Source organism: Ostrea edulis, chromosome 6, assembly GCF_947568905.1.
Source record: "Ostrea edulis chromosome 6, xbOstEdul1.1, whole genome shotgun sequence".
Classification (NCBI taxonomy): Eukaryota; Metazoa; Mollusca; class Bivalvia; order Ostreida; family Ostreidae; genus Ostrea; species Ostrea edulis.
Window position 1 is genome coordinate 38,105,466 of NC_079169.1, and position 19,841 is coordinate 38,125,306.

General features: G+C 35.6%; 1 protein-coding gene across 1 annotated transcript in view; it reads right to left on the reverse strand.

Moving 5' to 3' along the window:
• Window positions 1-1,829: 1,829 nt before the first annotated feature.
• Window positions 1,830-19,841, reverse strand: part of LOC125646053 (MAM and LDL-receptor class A domain-containing protein 2-like) — a 175,275-nt gene continuing 157,263 nt past the window's right edge. Inside the window, exons 148-169 of the mRNA XM_056139554.1 lie at window positions 18,346-18,504; window positions 17,590-17,787; window positions 17,235-17,497; window positions 16,752-16,920; window positions 16,520-16,617; window positions 16,194-16,367; window positions 16,004-16,094; window positions 15,521-15,673; window positions 12,098-12,253; window positions 11,579-11,923; window positions 10,534-10,659; window positions 9,737-9,877; window positions 9,136-9,281; window positions 8,677-8,881; window positions 8,316-8,483; window positions 5,562-5,750; window positions 4,868-4,990; window positions 4,597-4,666; window positions 4,101-4,186; window positions 2,835-2,931; window positions 2,416-2,482; window positions 1,830-2,207 (exon numbers count right to left, since the gene is read on the reverse strand). Coding sequence (XP_055995529.1) covers window positions 2,055-2,207; window positions 2,416-2,482; window positions 2,835-2,931; window positions 4,101-4,186; window positions 4,597-4,666; window positions 4,868-4,990; window positions 5,562-5,750; window positions 8,316-8,483; window positions 8,677-8,881; window positions 9,136-9,281; window positions 9,737-9,877; window positions 10,534-10,659; window positions 11,579-11,923; window positions 12,098-12,253; window positions 15,521-15,673; window positions 16,004-16,094; window positions 16,194-16,367; window positions 16,520-16,617; window positions 16,752-16,920; window positions 17,235-17,497; window positions 17,590-17,787; window positions 18,346-18,504 — 3,377 coding nt within the window. The 3' untranslated portion in view covers window positions 1,830-2,054. The remainder of the gene's footprint in view (window positions 2,208-2,415; window positions 2,483-2,834; window positions 2,932-4,100; window positions 4,187-4,596; window positions 4,667-4,867; window positions 4,991-5,561; window positions 5,751-8,315; window positions 8,484-8,676; window positions 8,882-9,135; window positions 9,282-9,736; window positions 9,878-10,533; window positions 10,660-11,578; window positions 11,924-12,097; window positions 12,254-15,520; window positions 15,674-16,003; window positions 16,095-16,193; window positions 16,368-16,519; window positions 16,618-16,751; window positions 16,921-17,234; window positions 17,498-17,589; window positions 17,788-18,345; window positions 18,505-19,841) is intronic.

Genomic DNA, 19,841 nt, shown 5'->3' on the forward strand with positions numbered 1-19,841 from the left:
TTAAATATTGGTCTAATCGCAGTGATTGTTCTTTCCTTGATGCGTCATCATTGACAGATTTGTTTTGAAACCAACTATCCGAGACCTCGAATGAACTTGAGAAGCTGAGTCGTTCACACTTACTGTAAATTCACAGTAATAATAAGAATTTTCTCAATAGCAGCATGCCAGGACCATGACTGCTCATATTAATATGCAAGCATTCCCAGGTAAGGCAGATTCATGTTTGTTCAAATTGTGGTCCTGTAAGGGAGTGGTAACTATATGGGATCAAAGTTTGTGTGGGAATATATAGGAAACTTCTTCTCAATAACAGCAGGGCCACGGTTACTCACATTAATATGCAAGCATCCCTAGGTAGTGCAAGTAAGGAATTTTTTAATCATTAGGGGTAGAGTGGGGCCACAATCAGGGCCGTAACTGCCGATGAGGCAGACGAGGCAACTGCCTCGTCTGATTTTTTGGCAAAAAAGAAAATAAAATTATATAAATGTTATATTATAGGATATATGTTTAAAATGAAGACAAGCACCTTTGTCTTTGACACCATATTACGATTCTTTACATAGTACAAATGAAACACAAACATGATAAATTGGGATTTAAAAAGTGTCATTTTCAGTCGTAAAGTCAATCGGCGGCCCCCAATCCCCTGCCTCCCCTGATTTAGAACCCTACTTACGGCCCTGACAATAGAGAATCAAACTTTCATATGGCAATTTAAAGGAAATTGATTAAGACAAATTCTTTTCAAGAGTAGCAGGGCCACACCAAATCATATCAAAATACAAACATTCCCAAGTTGTGTCGATTGAAGATTTAAAAATTTTTTTTAGAGTTGGGGTATATTGTTTTGTCCTGTCTGTCCAAAACTTTAACTTGCTCATAACATTTTAATGGTGAGTGACAGGGTTCTCATATATCTGTGCAACCTTCTGTTGGTACCCAATTTTTTTAACCTTGTGACCTTGACCTACCTAGGCATTATCTCTTAAACTATTTATGGTAGAACTTTCTGTCAGTCAGTAAACTTCACATTTTTGACTTCTTCTCCAGAACCACTAGACCAATTTCAGCCAAACTTAGTAAAAAGTATCCTTGGATGAAGGACTTTAAAGTTTGTTCTAATGCAAATATAGGGTGAAGTCATTTAAAAATCTTCTCCTGAGCCACAAGAGATTTCATTTGATGCCTTGGAGTTTGACCCAATTTTCGAAAGTTTAACCGAGAAAATTTACAAAGATACAAATATAATGCTTATACTGATGTTACATACACAATTGTTGGCTTAAAATTTCTTGTGTAATAGGTTGTATTAGCTTTGAAGTACTACCGGGGCACTGCTGAATCCACCATGTTGCACGTTTCCAACATAATAGTTTGTCTGCTGTCAGAATACATTATATAACTAAAGTTGGCTTTCCTTTAGAAATGTTAGATAAGGGGTGTACATGCATTTTTTTTATACCCATGCAATTAGCTGAGGGTATAACGTTTTTGACCCGTCTGTCAGTCAGTCCCTTTCTTGTCAGTGCAACTCCTCCAAAACCGCTCAACAGAATTTCATGAAACTCTGTACTAGTTAATAAGGACACACTATAGATGTGCATATCCCCAAGATATTCTGATTCAGAAATTTTTCTGGGAGTTATGCCCCTTTTGAACTTAAAATTTTGAGCCCATTTGTCCTATGCATAAAGCATTACCATTCATTATGTGAGGCAATACTGGAGTGTGGGGTATGTAAGCTTGCTCACTTTTTCATTCGTTTTATCAGTTTCAGGGAGATATTCAAAATTTCACTCTATATGCACAGAAAACACTTGTAACTGGATTCTCTTCCACAATTGAAAAGCATATTTTTATTTCATTTATCAAACACAACAAAGAACAAATACAAGAAACAGAAAAAACAAATGTTTAAGAAGTTTATGAGTATTGGTCCAGTAAAAATCACAGTTTGAGTATTTTTAGAATCACTGAGTATTTGTAAAATCATGGTCATGTTGTGGCATCCTGATAAAGAGGATTCTCTATTGAGGTGGAATCAGAAGTCATTTTCTGCAAAACAAAACAGAATAAACATTAATGGAGTGCAAATACAGTATATTGTAATAAGTTTTATGTAGATGTTTATCTCTGAGATAATATTTGATGTGGGAACTGGTTGTACTCACTACTCCATGAAAGGGGTCCTCCATCTGGAACTGAAATGGACCAAATTTTTGTCATTGAAAACATTAGATACAGCCACAGTGTATATATATAAACTGGGAGTTTGTTGTATGAGAATAAACAGTTCTCTCCTGGGAGTTAATTTTATGATTGAGAATACTCAGTTCTCTACTCTTTTCCCATCTACTGTTTTGTCAAAATCATTATCACTAAGACAGACCATCAGATAAATCAACTCACATCATGCATATCACCTCCATCATAGCTGGGGTTTTCTAAACCAATGCCAAGTCTTTGATTGAAGTTCCTGGTTACAGAAATAATTTAGGTGACTAAATAATACATAATCATTATTACTGAAAAATGCATCTCCAAATTTCATTTACTTCTTTGCAAAATGCAATACTAAATTCAATGATGCAGAAAAAAAAACCTTTCAGTAAAATAATTTCTTTGATTTGTAACAATACTATAACAGTGTAAAATTGTAGTTTATCAAGTTCTGGAGATGCCCTCCCCCTTGAAAGATTTTTTTTCCTTTGAAAAAATACTTAATAGCATCAACAAAATATTTTTCATTACAACTGTGATAGACTTCTGTATGTATCACCCACGGGTTTGACTGAGAACTAAAGAAAAAATTTTGGCCTTAAACTTACCTCTGTTTTTGTCTTCTCCATAAGAAATAGCCTGCTATGACAATGCCCACAATGCAAACCAACGCCACGGCAACGCCCACGCCTGCTTTCCAGCCAGCTGATTAATAACCAAAACAATAATCATAAACTTTGCAGACTTTAACTTGTGTCTATGGTAAGTTAATGGTAATTTCAATAGATTCATGTTAACAAGAGGCCCATGGGCCACATCACTCACCTGAGTCACTCTGGCCCATATTCAAAGATTGTCCCTATATATGCGCATGTAAAACTTTGATCCCTATTGTGGCCCCAACCTACCTCCAGGGACCATGATTTTTACAAACTTGAATCTGCACTATGTCAGGAAGCTTTCATGTAAATGTAGACTTTTATGGCCCAATGGTTCTTGAGAAGAAGATTTTTAAAGATTTTCTAAATATACTTGTATGTAAACCTTTGATCCCCTATTGTGGCCCCATCCTACCCCCAGGGGCCATGATTTTAACAAATTTGAACCTGCATTATAGCAAGAAACTTTCATGTAAATTTGTACTTTCCTAACCCAGTGGTCCTTGAGAAGAAGATTTTTAAAGATTCCCATATATATTTGTATGTAAAACTTGGATCCCTTATTGTGGCCCCACCCTACCCCTGGGGATCATGATTTTAACAAATTTGATTCTCCATTATAACAGGAAGCTTTCATATAAATTTCAGCTCTTCTAACCCAGTGGTTCTTGAGAAGAAGATTTTTAAATGACCCCTCCCTATTTTTGCATTTATCTTCCCTTTGAAGGGGGCATGGCCCTTCATTTGAACAAACTTGAAACCCAAGGATGCATTTTGCAAAGTTTGATTGAAATTGGCTTAGTGGTTCTGGAGAAGAAGTCGAAAATGTGAAAAGTTTACAGACAGACAGATGAAGAGACAGATGCAGACAACAGGCGATCAAGTGAGCTAAGAATGTCTGCATCCTTTTCTTATTTCAGAATTAATTAAAACAATATACAGTAAAACACGGTTATAGCAAACCTCCAGAGCCAGCCAAAAGCAGTTTGTTAAAACCAATATTTTCATTATTTTCCTCTTAGAGAAGAATAAATATCACTTCACAGTAAGTATGAATTCATTATAAGTGTGTTCACTATAGGCATGTTTTACTGTACAAAACATAATTATCTTTGTAACTGGCAATCTGTATAAAGTTGTTCAATAATTTACTAGAGATAAAATAGACAGTTAAACTTGAAGACAGAGTCATTACAATGACATCATTGGGCTTACAGGATGATGCCGGTGAATTTGACGAGTGTCTCAGCACGCTTGTTTCTCGATACTGACATCTAATACCATGCAAGCCTTTAGGACAGCTGTGAACATGAAATAAAGAATTCAAAATTCATATTTACACTTCCGATGTTTTTACACTTCCAATGTTTTTGCTTTTGATATCTCTACAAATTGTAATGTTAGCCATTTCCTCATGAAAATGTTACTGTTGTAAACAATGTATTAATGAATACAGATAAATATAGTACATCTATTTCAACAGCTAGGAATTCCAACAGAAATGAAAGTAGAAAATAAATCTAAGAATTTAAAGAAAAACATAAGGGTATGAACAGCACCGCTCCACGCCCACATACTTTTCATGATTATCAGATATGTGCTTCAGGAAGTCAGCCAACATGAAGCACCATAGTTCATACCGTCATGTATGTCAAATAAAGGATTGTTAACTGAAATATTGTGAAGACATCAACAAGGACAATATTCTCACCTGCAGGACAGTGTCTGTACACCTGATTTCTGACACACTGATCCACTTTGGCAGAAATTTGGAGGACAAGCTAAAATAACAAACAGGCACAGGATAAACTTTTAATTTTAATTTAGTACATTTAGTTAATTCATCAGTTCACCCCCCCCCCCCCCCCATAATTCTTGGGCAGAAAAGGTACAAATGGGTCACAACCCCACCCCTTGAAAATTTTCTGGATCCACTACTGCAATTACTATATGTATACATATATAAATATTATGAATCTTACCATTGCCACAAACACTTTCATCCGTCTTGTCTCCACAATCGTCAATATTGTCGCATCGTGTCCCATTAATACATTGCCTTTGTTGTTTGCAGTAGTAAAATCCAACATCACATTTCTGTATAGCTGTAACCAATGACATTGAATTCCAAGTAGACACCAAATCATCTTTTATGATGTGATTCATGACAAGTAAAAACACCACAATTAAAAACACAACACTGTAAACCAACTTTTATCCGAGAAAATTTTGTGAGATTCGCGAGAACGTCATCGTCACGAATATTTCTCACCTCGAACCAGTCCTTGATTGTCTGTCATAGAATCGAAAAAAGCTTGATCATGAAAATTACTCATCATGAACCAGTTTACCACAGGTGAATCGCAAAATAAATTAGCCGCGAAATAAAAGTTGGTTTACAGTACCTTTCATTACCACATGAGAGATACATGTAAATCATACTTCTGCATACCTTTCCATGCCAACTTTGTTTTTCTTGTGGCTAAGCTTTAATAAGTACAGTTAAATCTATCTTAATCTGATACCCGTGTGATCCGTTTGACTGTATCATCCGATCCAAATTCTTTTTTCCATGTTCTTACCACTTTGTAATCTGGCATCCTGTCCAATCTAACAGAAAATTTGTCTCGCACAGTTCATCAGATAAGAAAAATTTCATTGTATATGAGTACTTACGACAGTTGCTTGGTGTTTCATCCGATCCGTCTGGACAATCAGCTACTGCATCACATAGCAACAGCAGGGGTATGCAGGTGTCATCGTTACACTGGAACTTGGACTCGGCACATGAGGTCTTGATCTTGTGGGTTGTGGTGGGAGGGGGTGAAGATGTTACTGGTAAGGACTTTGAAGCTCTGGAGCTCACTTAAAATAGAAAAAAGAAATAGCAAGTAAGAAATTCATATCAACCTTGACTCTTTGTTCATGTGCTTCAATTTAAAGAATGTCACTTCCATTCATGTTGCAGACCTCTATATGAATTAGAAAATGTCAATCATAAACTTGTTCCTCTGAGATGTAAAGGCAAAAAGAATATCCAACCAATACAGCTATTAAAAAATAAATGCATTATCGCAATTCACCTTTGAATTAGAACGCTTTGGCCGATATAGTATTGCGTTGTGTGACGACACAATTGAATCTGTTTGTAATACAATTGCGAAATGCAACAGAAACTCTCATTGGTCCATATGTATAAGTCCGCCCAAATTCCCTTAAACGGGAGTAGTCAGCATTTGAAAACATGACGGCCAGATGCTAGATGGAAAAAAACTTCAAAGGAAGAAAGAGAAAAAGTTGTATTCTTGTGTTGTTGTCTCATAAATTTAATATCAAAAAAATTCCTAACATATTTTCCTACTATACTTGTGTCCAAACATACCTTCAAATGTTTATTAAGCCCCTTACGACCCAAAAACTCGATCACAGCTTTTAATGATTTCGTTCGTAGACGTAGCCATGTTAGGTAGCCAGTCAATTCGAATCCCGGTTCATTTCCATACTGGCACAATAGTGTCTAGATGTGTACTAATGCCCCACAAATATTTTAGCTAAATAGTTTAAATAATATACTACCCCAGTCCTATTAAATGATAATTATTCAAATAGCTAAACTCGCGACAATGCGGCTTTTGTTAGTCATGGGCGGCCGCGCCGGCCGGTCTCCATCTACTGGGCTTATGTAGCATTTTCGTTAATCAAGAGCTTATTTTACCTTTACAAAAACTGGTACAAACTAGAACTGTCCTAATGGGACTAATACCCCCCGCGGGGCATATAAAATGATGGGAAATATTTAATGCAAGCACATTGGATATTTTCACATTATCTACAGGGCAATCAATGTGAATGCAGAAGTGTATATTCTACAGTACAGCAGTACATGAAATATTAAAAATATGTTTAATATAAACAATGAATACTATTTGGCACATTTTAGGCTGTATGATTGCAAATCCCTGTTCAACTCTTCTAGTCTTTAGTTTATATTCACTTTGTTAAAGATCATTATGTTATGCCAACTTTACTTTGTCATTGATTTTGTCAGTAAATAAATGACATTAGCTCAAGTATTGGTATTATTGTAATCTTTTCCACTGGTATAACAACTCTAAGTAGCTGCAATAAAGGCAGTTTACTATGAATCCCATTGCCAGGGATAGTTGAGATTATAAATACTATCTGACAAATAAGTATTCAACACACATGAGCCACTTTATGTTTTACCGAGAAGTCACAAGATTGCAGATACAGTATGTGGATGCCAAACCAGAAAATGTCCGTAACTTCCATAACTGTTAAAATATTTCAATGAAAATAGAAGATGCACAACTACATTACATATATAAGATGAGAATAAAGTTTGAATCAAATCTGTTCAACGGTATTAGAATTAAACTCTGGACAAAGTGCGCAACCCCCAAAATGAAAAGAAAATGTGCGTAACTTCTATAACTGTTAAAATATTTCAATGAAAATAGGAGATGCACAACTACATAATATATAGAAGATATGCATAAAGTTTGAATGAAATATGTCCAGTGGTATTAGAAATAAACTTCGGACAAATTGCATCTACGGACAAATGGACGGACGGACAGACAGACAAAGTGATTCCAGTATACCCCCCAAACTTCGTTTGCAGGGGGTATAAAAATGTTTTAATTTCTATTAATTATTCGTGTTGATAATAAATGAAGAGCGAATACATAACTTACAACCAATTTTATGAATAGATACCAATAGCAAGAGTTCAAATTGACCGGCTACCTAGCATGGCTACGTCAAGAAACGAAACCATTTGAAGCTGCGAGTTTTCGGGTCGTGTGTGGCTTTAATGAATATTTGAAGGTAAGTTTGGACACAAATATATCGTAGGAAAATATGTTAAGATTTTTTTATATTGAGTTTATGAGACAGCAACACAAGAATACACCGATATCAGGCCTCAACCGTCCACAGCTTTTTGTGACCCATAAATCGAAGGTTTCTATAAGAGGTGGATCTCCAGCTACACTGAATCCGCTCGAGAAAGTGGGCGGGCTGTAATCGGCCAATGAAAACTTGTTGTATTACATCAAACATGTCATTCAAATTGTTCAATCGTCTCATTCAATTGTGTCGTCACACAACGCAATACTATTTTGGTTAAAGCATTCTAATTCAAAGGTAAATTGCGATAAGAAAGCAGTCTTGGGACAGAATGAAAAACAAATGGACAAAGCAGCACTTCATGCCCCTGAGCTTGCTTATAGCTAATACGTCTTGCCAAGGCAGAGGTATTGAGTCACTTCTCTCTTCATAAGGAGATGCAAATTGCAACCATTGCCTTTGGAAGATAAATAAAACTTCAGGGTTCCTATACAAGTATTAAGCAAACTCGCTCTTATTGCATTGATGAATTGAAATGTACATGGTTTCACAACAGACCTGTTCCAGTGACTGGGGGTGTGGTTGGACAGGTGCTTGGTTCATCAGATCCGTCCGGACAATCCTGCACACCGTCACATTTCCAGGAGTTGGGGAAGCACACATCTTTTGGAGCACAGAAAAATTTCCCCTGGTAACAGACTTTATGACTGGGCGCTGTAGGTGGCGCTGTAAAGACGATGCCTTCCAATTGTACAATTAGCATACTAATATCATGAACAACAGTGAATTACCAGTATCAAACTGAGTCGGGAGTTTACACAGTAATAAACTTGTTGGGACTAGGGTTTAATTATTTGCATTAGGAATTAAATAAGATTTGTTGTCTTCTGTCTTTCATGAAAACTCTGACTCAACAGACCTCCTGTTCCACATTCTGGAGTGAAAGAGACATCATCAATGGCAATGTCCGAGTGATCCTGGTCCCCTCTTGTAGCCTCAAAAATGACAGAAAAGTCTTGGGCACTTCCTACTGGGATGTTGACATATTTCCATTGTGCTCCTTGACTGCCCACCATCTCCCACACCAGGTCTGTGGTATTAGCATTCCTGTTCTGCAGGAACACCTATAAAAGCAGTGGATTATCAGGTGTAGCGAATTCCTGTATACAGCCTCACAAAAGCACAAAAAATAATTTGCAAAATATACCTATTGTTTATAAAGGTCTTAGGGTATGTCTTAAAAGCATTTATAAACCAAAATCATATCATCAATCAATCAATCATGAACTATTTCCTTAGTTGTATCATCAATCATGAACTATTTCCTTAGTTGGAATAGTTTCAAGGTTACTGAGCTGTATGTAAACAGTTCCTTTACCTTCAGGGGTCCCATACCAGGTGACCCAAACATGAAGTACCAGAATCGCATGTAACACACGCCATGGCTTGCTGGGAAGAATGGGGTTTGGACCCTAACCCCGTCCCCTGGGCTCTGCAGGGAGCTGTCCATGTAGATAAAGTGACCTGAAAATACCAAAGCCAAACTATTAAGCTAGATATTAACTTTTTCAAATTCAAGTCATTTTGCATGCGAAATTAACAAAAAATATCGAGGAGGAATACCACACTAAAGAAATCGGATATGGATGGAAAGTGGACGATATGTACAATTTATTTTTGAAATTGATAACTTTCGAATCTACTATATTCAGTCAAAAAATGCAGTTTTAGTACAAAGTAATCTGAAAAATATTTAAATATGCTGCACTCAACCCATGATCTACAGATCAGCAGTTGACATGCTAACCGACTGAGCTACCCATGCAGCTAGGCAATCAAATTTAAAAGGAATATACAAATATTGCTGGTTTTTATATTTCCATTCACGTTTTAAAAGGGAGTCAGCCATGACAATGTAGTATATCTCCTTAACGTAAAACTTTGTATCATTCATTTCACTGATTACAGAAAAAATTCACCTGTGGCGGTGTTTCTGTGGTCTCTCTTGGGTCCGTTGACAGTGGTATGTGCCACCATCCAGTCCCCATCATCTCCGATACTCTGCTTCCACTGGCACTGAGACAGAGTAGTCTCAAAATTACAGTCTCCATTAAATGGCCCTGCAACAGATCAAGGCATTAGCTGGAAATACTAAACTCATGCAAGTCTGGCTGCGATGAACTTTGGAGTAGCATCAACCACACTTATAAATTTATCATTGTATGAACCTTTTGATCAGTAACACACATCACTGTATGAATATTTTGATCAGTGACACACATCATTGTATGAATATTTTGATCAGTGACACACATCATTGTATGAATATTTTGATCAGTGACACACATCATTGCATAAATCTTTTGATCAGTGACACACATCATTGTATGAATATTTTGATCAGTGACACACATCATTGTATGAATATTTTGATCAGTGACACACATCATTGTATGAACCTTTTGATCAGTGACACACATCATTGTATGAATATTTTGATCAGTGACACACATCATTGTATAAATCTTTTGATCAGTGACACACATCATTGTATGAATATTTTGATCAGTGACACACATCATTGTATGAATATTTTGATCAGTGACACACATCATTGTATGAATATTTTGATCAGTGACACACATTGCATAAATCTTTTGATCAGTGACACACATCATTGTATGAATATTTTGATCAGTGACACACATCATTGTATGAATATTTTGATCAGTGACACACATCATTGTATGAATCGTTTGATCAGTGACACACATACTGCAGTTGTCTTCATCAGATCCGTCCTGACAGTCCACCTTCTCGTCACATCTGTATCGTCTTTCTATACACATTAACTGGTTGGCACACAGGAACTGTGTCGGACGGCAGCTTTCTATTGGCTGACCTGTGAATTGAAAATTGAAATAGTATTATAATTCATTGAAAAAAATGATGTGTTATGCACATGTAGTAGGAGAACAGCTCTAAGCATTTCAGTAAAACATGCTTATAATGAATATATTCAGTAAAACCCGCTTACAATGAACATAATACAGTAAAACACGCTTACAATGAGCATATTACAGTAAAACACGCTTACAATGAGCAGATTACAGTAAAACCCGCTTACAATGAACATATTACAGTAAAACCCGCTTATAATGATCATATTACAGTAAAACATGCTTATAATGATCATATTACAGTAAAACCCGCTTATAATGATCATATTACAGTAAAACATGCTTATAATGAACATATTACAGTAAAACCCGCTTATAATGAACATATTACAGTAAAACATGCTTACAATGAGCATATTACAGTAAAACATGCTTATAATGAGCATATTACAGTAAAACACGCTTATAATGAGCATATTACAGTAAAACACGCTTAACACGCTTATAATGAGCATATTACAGTAAAACACGCTTATAATGAGCATATTACAGTAAAACCCACTTATAATGAACATATTACAGTAAAACATGCTTATAATGAGCATATTACAGTAAAACATGCTTATAATGAACATATTACAGTAAAACATGCTTATAATGAGCATATCACAGTAAAACACGCTTATAATGAGCATACTACAGTAAAACACGCTTATAATGAACATGCTTATATTGAATTCACACTTATTGCTTATCATTTATTCCCCTATGAGAGCAAAATAACTAAAATTACACTGGATATAACGAAGTTTGGTTATAACAAACTGTTTTTCGCTGGCCATAGAGGTTCGCTGTAACCATGTTTTAATACAATCTGTTGAAAATAATTTAATTTAGCAATCTGTCATCAATTAAAATTACCTGTATCACAACCAGAGTAATTAATATCATCAATGGCAATATCTCCTAGGTATCCAAAGCCTGTCTTAGCTTCAAAGATGATCGCGAACTGACTGTTGCTGCTAATTGGGATGGAGGCTTGTTTCCAGTCTGGCCCTTGGCTTCCAGTCTTCTGCCACAGTCTCAGCAGCTGGTTACTGATGCTGGTCTTGAGTAGGACTTGCAATGTTCCGATCTCTCGGCCATTCATGTTGTACCAGAAAGTAAGGTTACAGTTGGGGCCTGATTGGTAGTACTTGCTACTCTCCAGGAGGGCTTTGTCCTGCGGACTGGCCGGGTTGGAGCTCTCCACATACAGATAGTGGCCTATATTCAGAATGTTATTTGTATTTCCAGGTTAAAATCATTTTATCATGCATCCTCCACAGATCAGTTTATTCTGATATTAGGTCCATGGTTAGTAGATATAAAATATCATTCGAAGAAGCTTTGATCAGAAATATTACTGATTTTAAATTCTATGAGTACATCTTTACTTACCTGCAGAAGTTCCTAAGGTGTGGTCATTCTGTGGTCCTGTGTATTTGCTGGGGGTGGGGCCAGAAATCAATTTCCAGTCCAGATTATCATTGATGGAGTTGTGCCATCCACAAAAAGACTGTTGTCCTCTGTCAGATTCAAATTTACATGATGTTCCTGAAAGTCCAATTCAAATTTACATGATGTTCCTGAAAGTCCAATTCAAATTTACATGATGTTCCTGAAAGTCCAATTCAAATTCTTAGCATTGTGATTTTCCTGCAATAACATATCAAGCATTTCTCTCCATGACTTTGAATACATCAACAAGGGCTGGTTCATAGACATGATACCATCCAGCCATAACCCAAACTGTGTGAAAAGTATGTGCTAATATTGTCTCTTTGTCCCATAGTTATGGCCTTAACAAAAACATGAAACGTTTTGGCAGTAACTTTGAATTTGTTCAAACAAACTCAAACTCAGGACACACCATTTGGCTATTATCAATGACTGCATCAAGTATTTTAATGGTAATCAAAAGATTTATATAGTGCCCTATCAACATTAGTTCTCTAAAGCACTTTACAAATGTAAGAGAAAAGATGATATAAAATCAATGTGACATATATGTTCATAGTGTCAGAATTAAAATGCATAATTATTATTATTAATAGTGCCTCATGTAATGATATAATTACTCTAATAGCATATAAAACAATTTAAAGGGAGATTCATGATTTTCCTCAAAATTTCCTTTTTCACTTTTAATGATCAAAATCTTCTGTCTAATGTGTTTAAAAGATGAAGATTTCACATAAGAATTAAGCTTACATAGTTCATTATTTGTTTTGTAAATAAAGATTGCGGTATGTTATTGTTTACGAAATTTTCAAAAGAAATGGATATCGATCTAAGTTTATTATATCTTTCACATTTCAAGCATTTTTGGGGGAAAATGTGTCATCTAAAAGTTAAAATTTGTGACTATGCAAAATTAAGATGCTTCATATTACAATTCAATATTTCATTTGTTTGTTTGTATACATAAAAAGACTCGAGTCTTTGTTTACATAACAGATTCAAGGCTAAAATTTTTGGCTGTCAACATTAAATGAGTTGTATCTTTAATGTTTAATATCAAAAATGAAAAATATTTTTATCAAAAATTGTGAACCAGTCCCTTTAAAACAACCTTTAGGAATAATTAAATACATACAAAGGACATAAGTATAATAACAAACTACAGTTCAAATAGCAACTGAAGGTGTTTTTTTTGTTGTAAAAATAAATGTAACAGCACACATACTGTAAGAGCTGTAATGTAAGAGCACCAAGTTTGTCAAAAAAAAAAAAAAATCACTAATTACGGTAGCTCTTTACACTCTAATTTTATTTAATGGCTTAATTAAAACACCTCTTATGAAGTATGATTTCACCATTGAAAGAGTGATACAAGCTCTCAAGTATTTTATATGAATTTTTTATGATTTATCCCAAAATGATAAAAAGGTGCTTTGTTTGCAAATAAGATATTCTAGAGTCCAAAATTTGCTGCTATTTGATTCATAATATGAATATCTAAGAAAACATGCCTAAACAAGTCAAATAGATCTTCCGATTTTTTAAATAAAAATATATTTCTGAAAATTGAAAACGTTATTTGCTAATATTTTTTAAATCTATGGATAAAATCTTTAAAAAACATGTCAATTAGAAAAAAGATATATCAGAGAAATATACTTTAAAAAGAATTTGAAATGAAATGGTAAAAATTCCAAATTATTACGATTTTTCAAATTTGATCTAAGCCTGATCGGAATTATAAACAAGAGGTCCATGGGCCACATCGCTCACCTGAGTCATCTTGGTCCATATCAGAAGACTTTCCATATATATTTGCATGTAAAACCGTAGTCCCTATTATGGCCCCAACCTACCCCTGGAGGCCATGGTTTTTGCAAACTTGAATCTATACTATGTCAGAAAGCTTTCATGTAAATGTGAACTTCTTTGGCCCAATGGTTCTTGAGAAGAAGATTTTTAAAGATTTTTCCTATATATTTGTATATAAAACTTTGATCCCCTATTGTGCCCCCCCCCCCCCCCCAAAGGGGGGGGGGCATGATTTTAACAATTCAGAATCTGCACTATATCAGGAAGCTTTCATATACATCTCAGCTTTTCTGACTCATTGGTTCTTGAGAAGAAGATTTTTAAAGATTTTTCCTATATATTTGTATGTAAAACTTTGATCCCCTATTGTGGCCCCATCCAACCCCCGGGGGCCATGATTTTAACAATTTAGAATCTGCACTACCTAATAAAGCTTATCTATAAATTTCATCTTTTCTGGCCCAGTGGTTCTTGAGAAGAAGATTTTTTAATGACCCTACTCTATTTTTACCTTTTCTTGATTATCTCCCCTTGGAAGTTGGCCTGGCCCTTTATTTTAACAATTTAGAATTCCCTTTACCTAAGGATGCTTTGTGACAACTTTGGTTGAAATTGGTCCAGTGGCTTTTGAGAAGAAGTCAAAAATGTTAAAAGTTTACAGACGGACGGACGCCGGAATACGGGTGATCAGAAAAGCTCACTTGAGCTTTTAGCTCAGGTGAGCTAAAAAGTAGTCATAGAGAACATTATAATCAGAAAACTACATTCCCTTGATGTAAAATGGCTTACAAATTAAACTAATTTATAAAGAAAACTAATTTCTTAATGAAAAGTGCATACAATTAATAACAACATGATTTTAGTAATTTCGATCAATTTTGATCAGGATCAATATTTTTTTCTCTCATTTGAATATAGTGATATGTCTGAAATTTGGTCATTTCGTTTCAAGTTCTTTTTATAAAATATTTCTTTGATACATCTCTTTTCTAACTGACATGATTTTTGAAGATTTTATCCATAGACTTGAAAAATATTAACAAACAACGCTTTCAATTCTCATAAACATTTGTTTTTAAAAAATTTAGAATGTTTAAATCTGAGTCTTTAAGGCATGTTAAATTAGATAGTCATATCATGCACCAAAATCACAGCGAAATTTGGACTTGGCCAAAGAACCCTAGGTCAAAGTCATGACACACTGTCTTGCCATAAGCATCCTTTGTATCAAGTATAAACTTCTACTGTCTGTTCATTTTAAAGTTTTCAACTTTTGGGACAGACATATTGGGACAAATGGGCGTGGCAACTAAGGTATAGCATGGTTTATTGAGAATGAATGGTATAGCTTGTAAGCAGTTTTAAGCTCTTTGGTTTAATATTGATGACAGAAGATGAAAATTAGGTTTATACCATATATTGTTCATACACAGTGCGTACATGTATTATCACTATTTTGATCAACTTTAAAGATAGAAACTCCATGTTTCATCAGAATGCCCCCCTCCCCCTATATGTTTGCATTTCAAAAGTTGTCCAAATTCTTACCACAGTTGGCCTCATCGCTGTTGTCTCCACAGTCGTCTCTGAAGTTACACTTCTGGGACTGGCTGTAACAGTTTCCATTTGCACAGGTCAGTTTGTTTGGTCCACATACTCCAGGCACGGTAGGAGGAGGAGTAGGGACCCCAGGAATCTGATCTAAAATGTTAAATTGTGATAATATCAGTATCTAGGGGAAAAAACCATGAAGACTACAAGCCAGAAAATTCACAAATAATCTTAAATAATCTATAGTATTACAAACAGCAAGTTTAGGACTTATATGATTAAGATACTCACAGTTTCTAGTTTTCTAATACCATTAATTCATTATAACAGAGCAATATACATCATTTTCTAATTTACCAAGACAGATAGTAGTGTGATTTACTGATACTATGTTAATTAAGAGGTCTGTGTGATTTACTGACACTATGTTCATTAAGATATTAAGATGTCTGTTTAGCAGTCCAAACATTGTACACTTACTGGCTGCAAACTGACAGCCTGGTGTCAAGGAGATGTCATCAATTGCAATGTCTCCATAGAAACCATTACCAACTATTCCTTCAATAACAACCTGCAGGTAAAATGAAATTTTTTTAAAAATTGCAATCCATCTGAATAAACTCGTTCATGCCTGCTCAAATTGCCTATAATCAATGGCTGCTTAATATACCTCAAAGTCTCCTGCATTACTGGTTGTCAGATTTTGTTCCAGCCGGTACCAGAAATCTCCACGGTTACCACTCCAAGAATAGAGTGATTCCAAATTCTCTGTGAGGAAGCTGTATCGTTTCTTAATGTTCAGGGTTCCCATGTTGGCTCCAAACATATGGAAGTATAACCTCAGCTATTAGATGAAAATAATGCCTTTTTAAATACAGCACTGAACAATATTTCTTGCTTTTCGATAGAGTTATGGCACAAATGGATATGGTCATCTCAACAAGTCACATGGTACATTACATGTGCTGGGATTAGGCGACCCTGTTGATGACTCACCGTACAGTCTTGAGATATTCCTTTGATTGTTGCTGAGTTCAGACGACCTTTGTCTCCTGGTTTTTGTGGACTTGAACTTTCAATGTACAAATATGTTCCTGAAATTATCAAAGAGTAATGTATTTCTTCATTCTTATTCATGAAAAAAACATTGCAGCTGAGATAATTGAAGATTAACATTGTCAGCGTGCATGGAATTTTATGTGGTAATATGAACTAGAATTGCAGTTACCAGAGCTACTCCTTGTTGTGTGATCACCCAAAGGTCCAGTTCCAAGGGTCCTGGTACGACCTGAAGACGGCAACCATTTAATGTCTGCTGACGGATCATTCTGCCACTGTGGACACAGACCATGTTCAAAGTTACAGCGGCCCTTATAGGTCTGGTCACACTCAACAGCCTACAAAAGGAGACACAGCTTAGTACAAACATCTCTTTATTTGATTTGCAAGTCATAAATGTAAATAAAAATATCTCATCAAGAAAAGGGATCCAAGGGAGAAATTAGACCTTGTATCACAATTTCTCTTAAAGGGGGAGGGCACGCAACAGGGAGAAATTTGCTGGATAAGTTTTTCTTCTTTCTAATCACTGAATAAAGTTGTTTTTTTATCTAATATTGTATAAAATACCATTAGTAACTTTATGAATAAAAACATTTTAAAGAATTTAGTATTTTTGTTTCAGTTTAACTAATAATATTGTGTGACTTACTATTTCATCTGAACCATCTCCACAATCATTGGAGAAGTCACATTTCAGGTTTTGTTTGACACAGTAGCCATTGTTACACTGTAAGCTGTTAGCCGGGCAGCCCTGAGGAAGAGTGATGGGGGGCTGACAGTTGATGAAGTTGATGCTGTCTACTGATAGGTCTCCAATGAAAGATCTACCCCGTCGTGCCTGAATGACTAAATTGAAGTTCTGTCTTGGACCAATGAACACTTCCAAATGCTGCCACTGTTTGCCATGGTCATCTGCAAAAAATGGATTAAAAATTATAATAATCTTCATTAAGTGTTGAAGATAAACAAAATGCCAAAAGGAATGAAGAATTTTCATTGCTCACCTTCTCCCGCCCAGAGATGATCAGTTTTGTTATTAACTTGGACATACACTTCCATGGAGTGTCTGGCATGGCCTTGCATCCAGTAATAGAGTACCAGTTTACACTGGGGACCAGTCTGTCCTATTGTAGGAGTATATAACTCTGTTGTATCTCTAAATGATCCTGGGGAACTATCAGCCCAAATGTACCAGCCTCCACCTGAAAACATCAGATTAAATAAGATCTACTTTTTCCTAGGTATATACTGTAAACATACTTTTACTCCATGGACTGGGGACCTCCGTGGCCGAAGTGGTTTGAGCATCGTGCGGAAGGTCGGTGGTCTCTTCCCAGGTACATTGTATCTGGGTTCTCTCTTCCCCCAATAAAAACTGGGCACCACCAGATAATTTAGAGATTGTTGAGTGTGGCGGAAAACATCAATCAATTATCCATCGACTCTTAATTCCACGAAATAACAATTTCGTTTATTAAACACAGGTAGAAAATTACTCGTAATTCATGGATTCAATTTGCCATTCTTTGTTTTATAAGCACTTTTTGTTAGCAGGGACAAATTACAGTGGAAAATTATGACCACATGCATAGCTTAAATTAATCCCAAAAAAGTACATCTACAGTAAGCAGAAGCTAATTTATGAAATTATCACATATAAACATTTGCAACAATGCACCATGTTACCATAAAAATAACCAAATCAATGCTAACTATTTGGACATAATAGGCATTTAAGAGAACACTTTAATAAGACTTACGGTATCCCTGCTGATCCTCTGTGGGTCTAAAGTCGCTCGATGTTGCAGTACTCGCTGTGTCTACTTTCCACTTGTAAGTTTGATCCGGGACACTGGAGTGGGAGGCATTGATTTTCCAGTTACACAGAGAACCATTGGTAAATCCACAGTATGTGGGAACTGTATGATGAAAATATAGAAATTATACTAACCATATGATCAGAGTCTAGTCAATGTTCTTGATTAGTCATGTAATTTTATTTTGACATTTTCTTCATTGAAATTTATGTCAGCATTCAGAATTGGGATAATAATGAAAAAATATAATTCAGATACAACTGTTTCCTGTTTCAAAAATCAGGTCAAATTTCATGTTACATCAATCAGCAACACAAGTTAAAAGAAAGTGTCTGAATTGATATACAATGAGCATAGAATGGGATACATTGTTCACAGTGCAACATGAGTTATTTCCCCCTGGATACAGGGGGCGCACAACACGATGGGGTCCTCAAGTGATTGCGTCATTATAAGGAATAGATAGAGAATTTACTAGTTCTGATTGTAATTAAGTGCCAATTAAGGAATTTTTGGAAAAATGAAGTGTAATTACTGACAAATGATATGACTGTACAAAATTTTTTTAGTTAGTCATTTATCATATTTACAGTGTATATGTGTCCTGCATGTGATTTTTCACAGTCCTCCGCATCTTGAATCATGTTATGGATATATCTTAGCATGTCAGCAATTCTTCATTATTACTTCTTATCAATATTTTGGATGACCAAAACACACATTCAATATGCCAGAAATTACATGTGCAGCCAACGCATACAATTATTAATTTGTAATCATTTCACACTGCAGATAAAAATATGTACATCAGGTGTCAATGTACGTGAGAGATTCAATCTTTTGAAAATGTTTGTGTAAATCAACTTAACCAAAAGTACACATAAATAATCGTCAAGCACATAGCAATAGCCTCACAGAGAGAGAGAGAGAAGGGAGAGGCTGCCCCTTTTTCCAACAATGTCCTTTTTCTGTTATCATTAATCCCGTGGGGATCCGGGTTAGAATAGTTCCTCAGTACCCCTTGCTTGTCGTAAAAGGTGATTAAATGGGGCGGTCCTTCAGATGAGGCCGCAAAAACCGAGGTCCTGTGTCACAGCAGGTGTGGCACGATAAAGATCCCTTCCTGCTCAAAGGCCATAAGTGCCGAGCATAGGCCTAAATTTTGTAGCTCTTCACCAGCAATGGTGACGTCTCCATGAGTGAAATATTCTCGAGAGGGACGTTAAACAATATTCAAGCAATCAATCAATCTGTTATCATTACATGCAAAGTTGGCTATATTAACAAGCAAAGTTTTATCTATAGGTTGCCCCCTTTTTAATATAGTACAGTGGAACCCCGTTATTACGTTTTCCATTTTGTCACGATAAAATAACGTAATACCGGGGGCAACGTAATAAACGTTCCCAGTTAAATCCATTAAAAATATCATTTGGAAA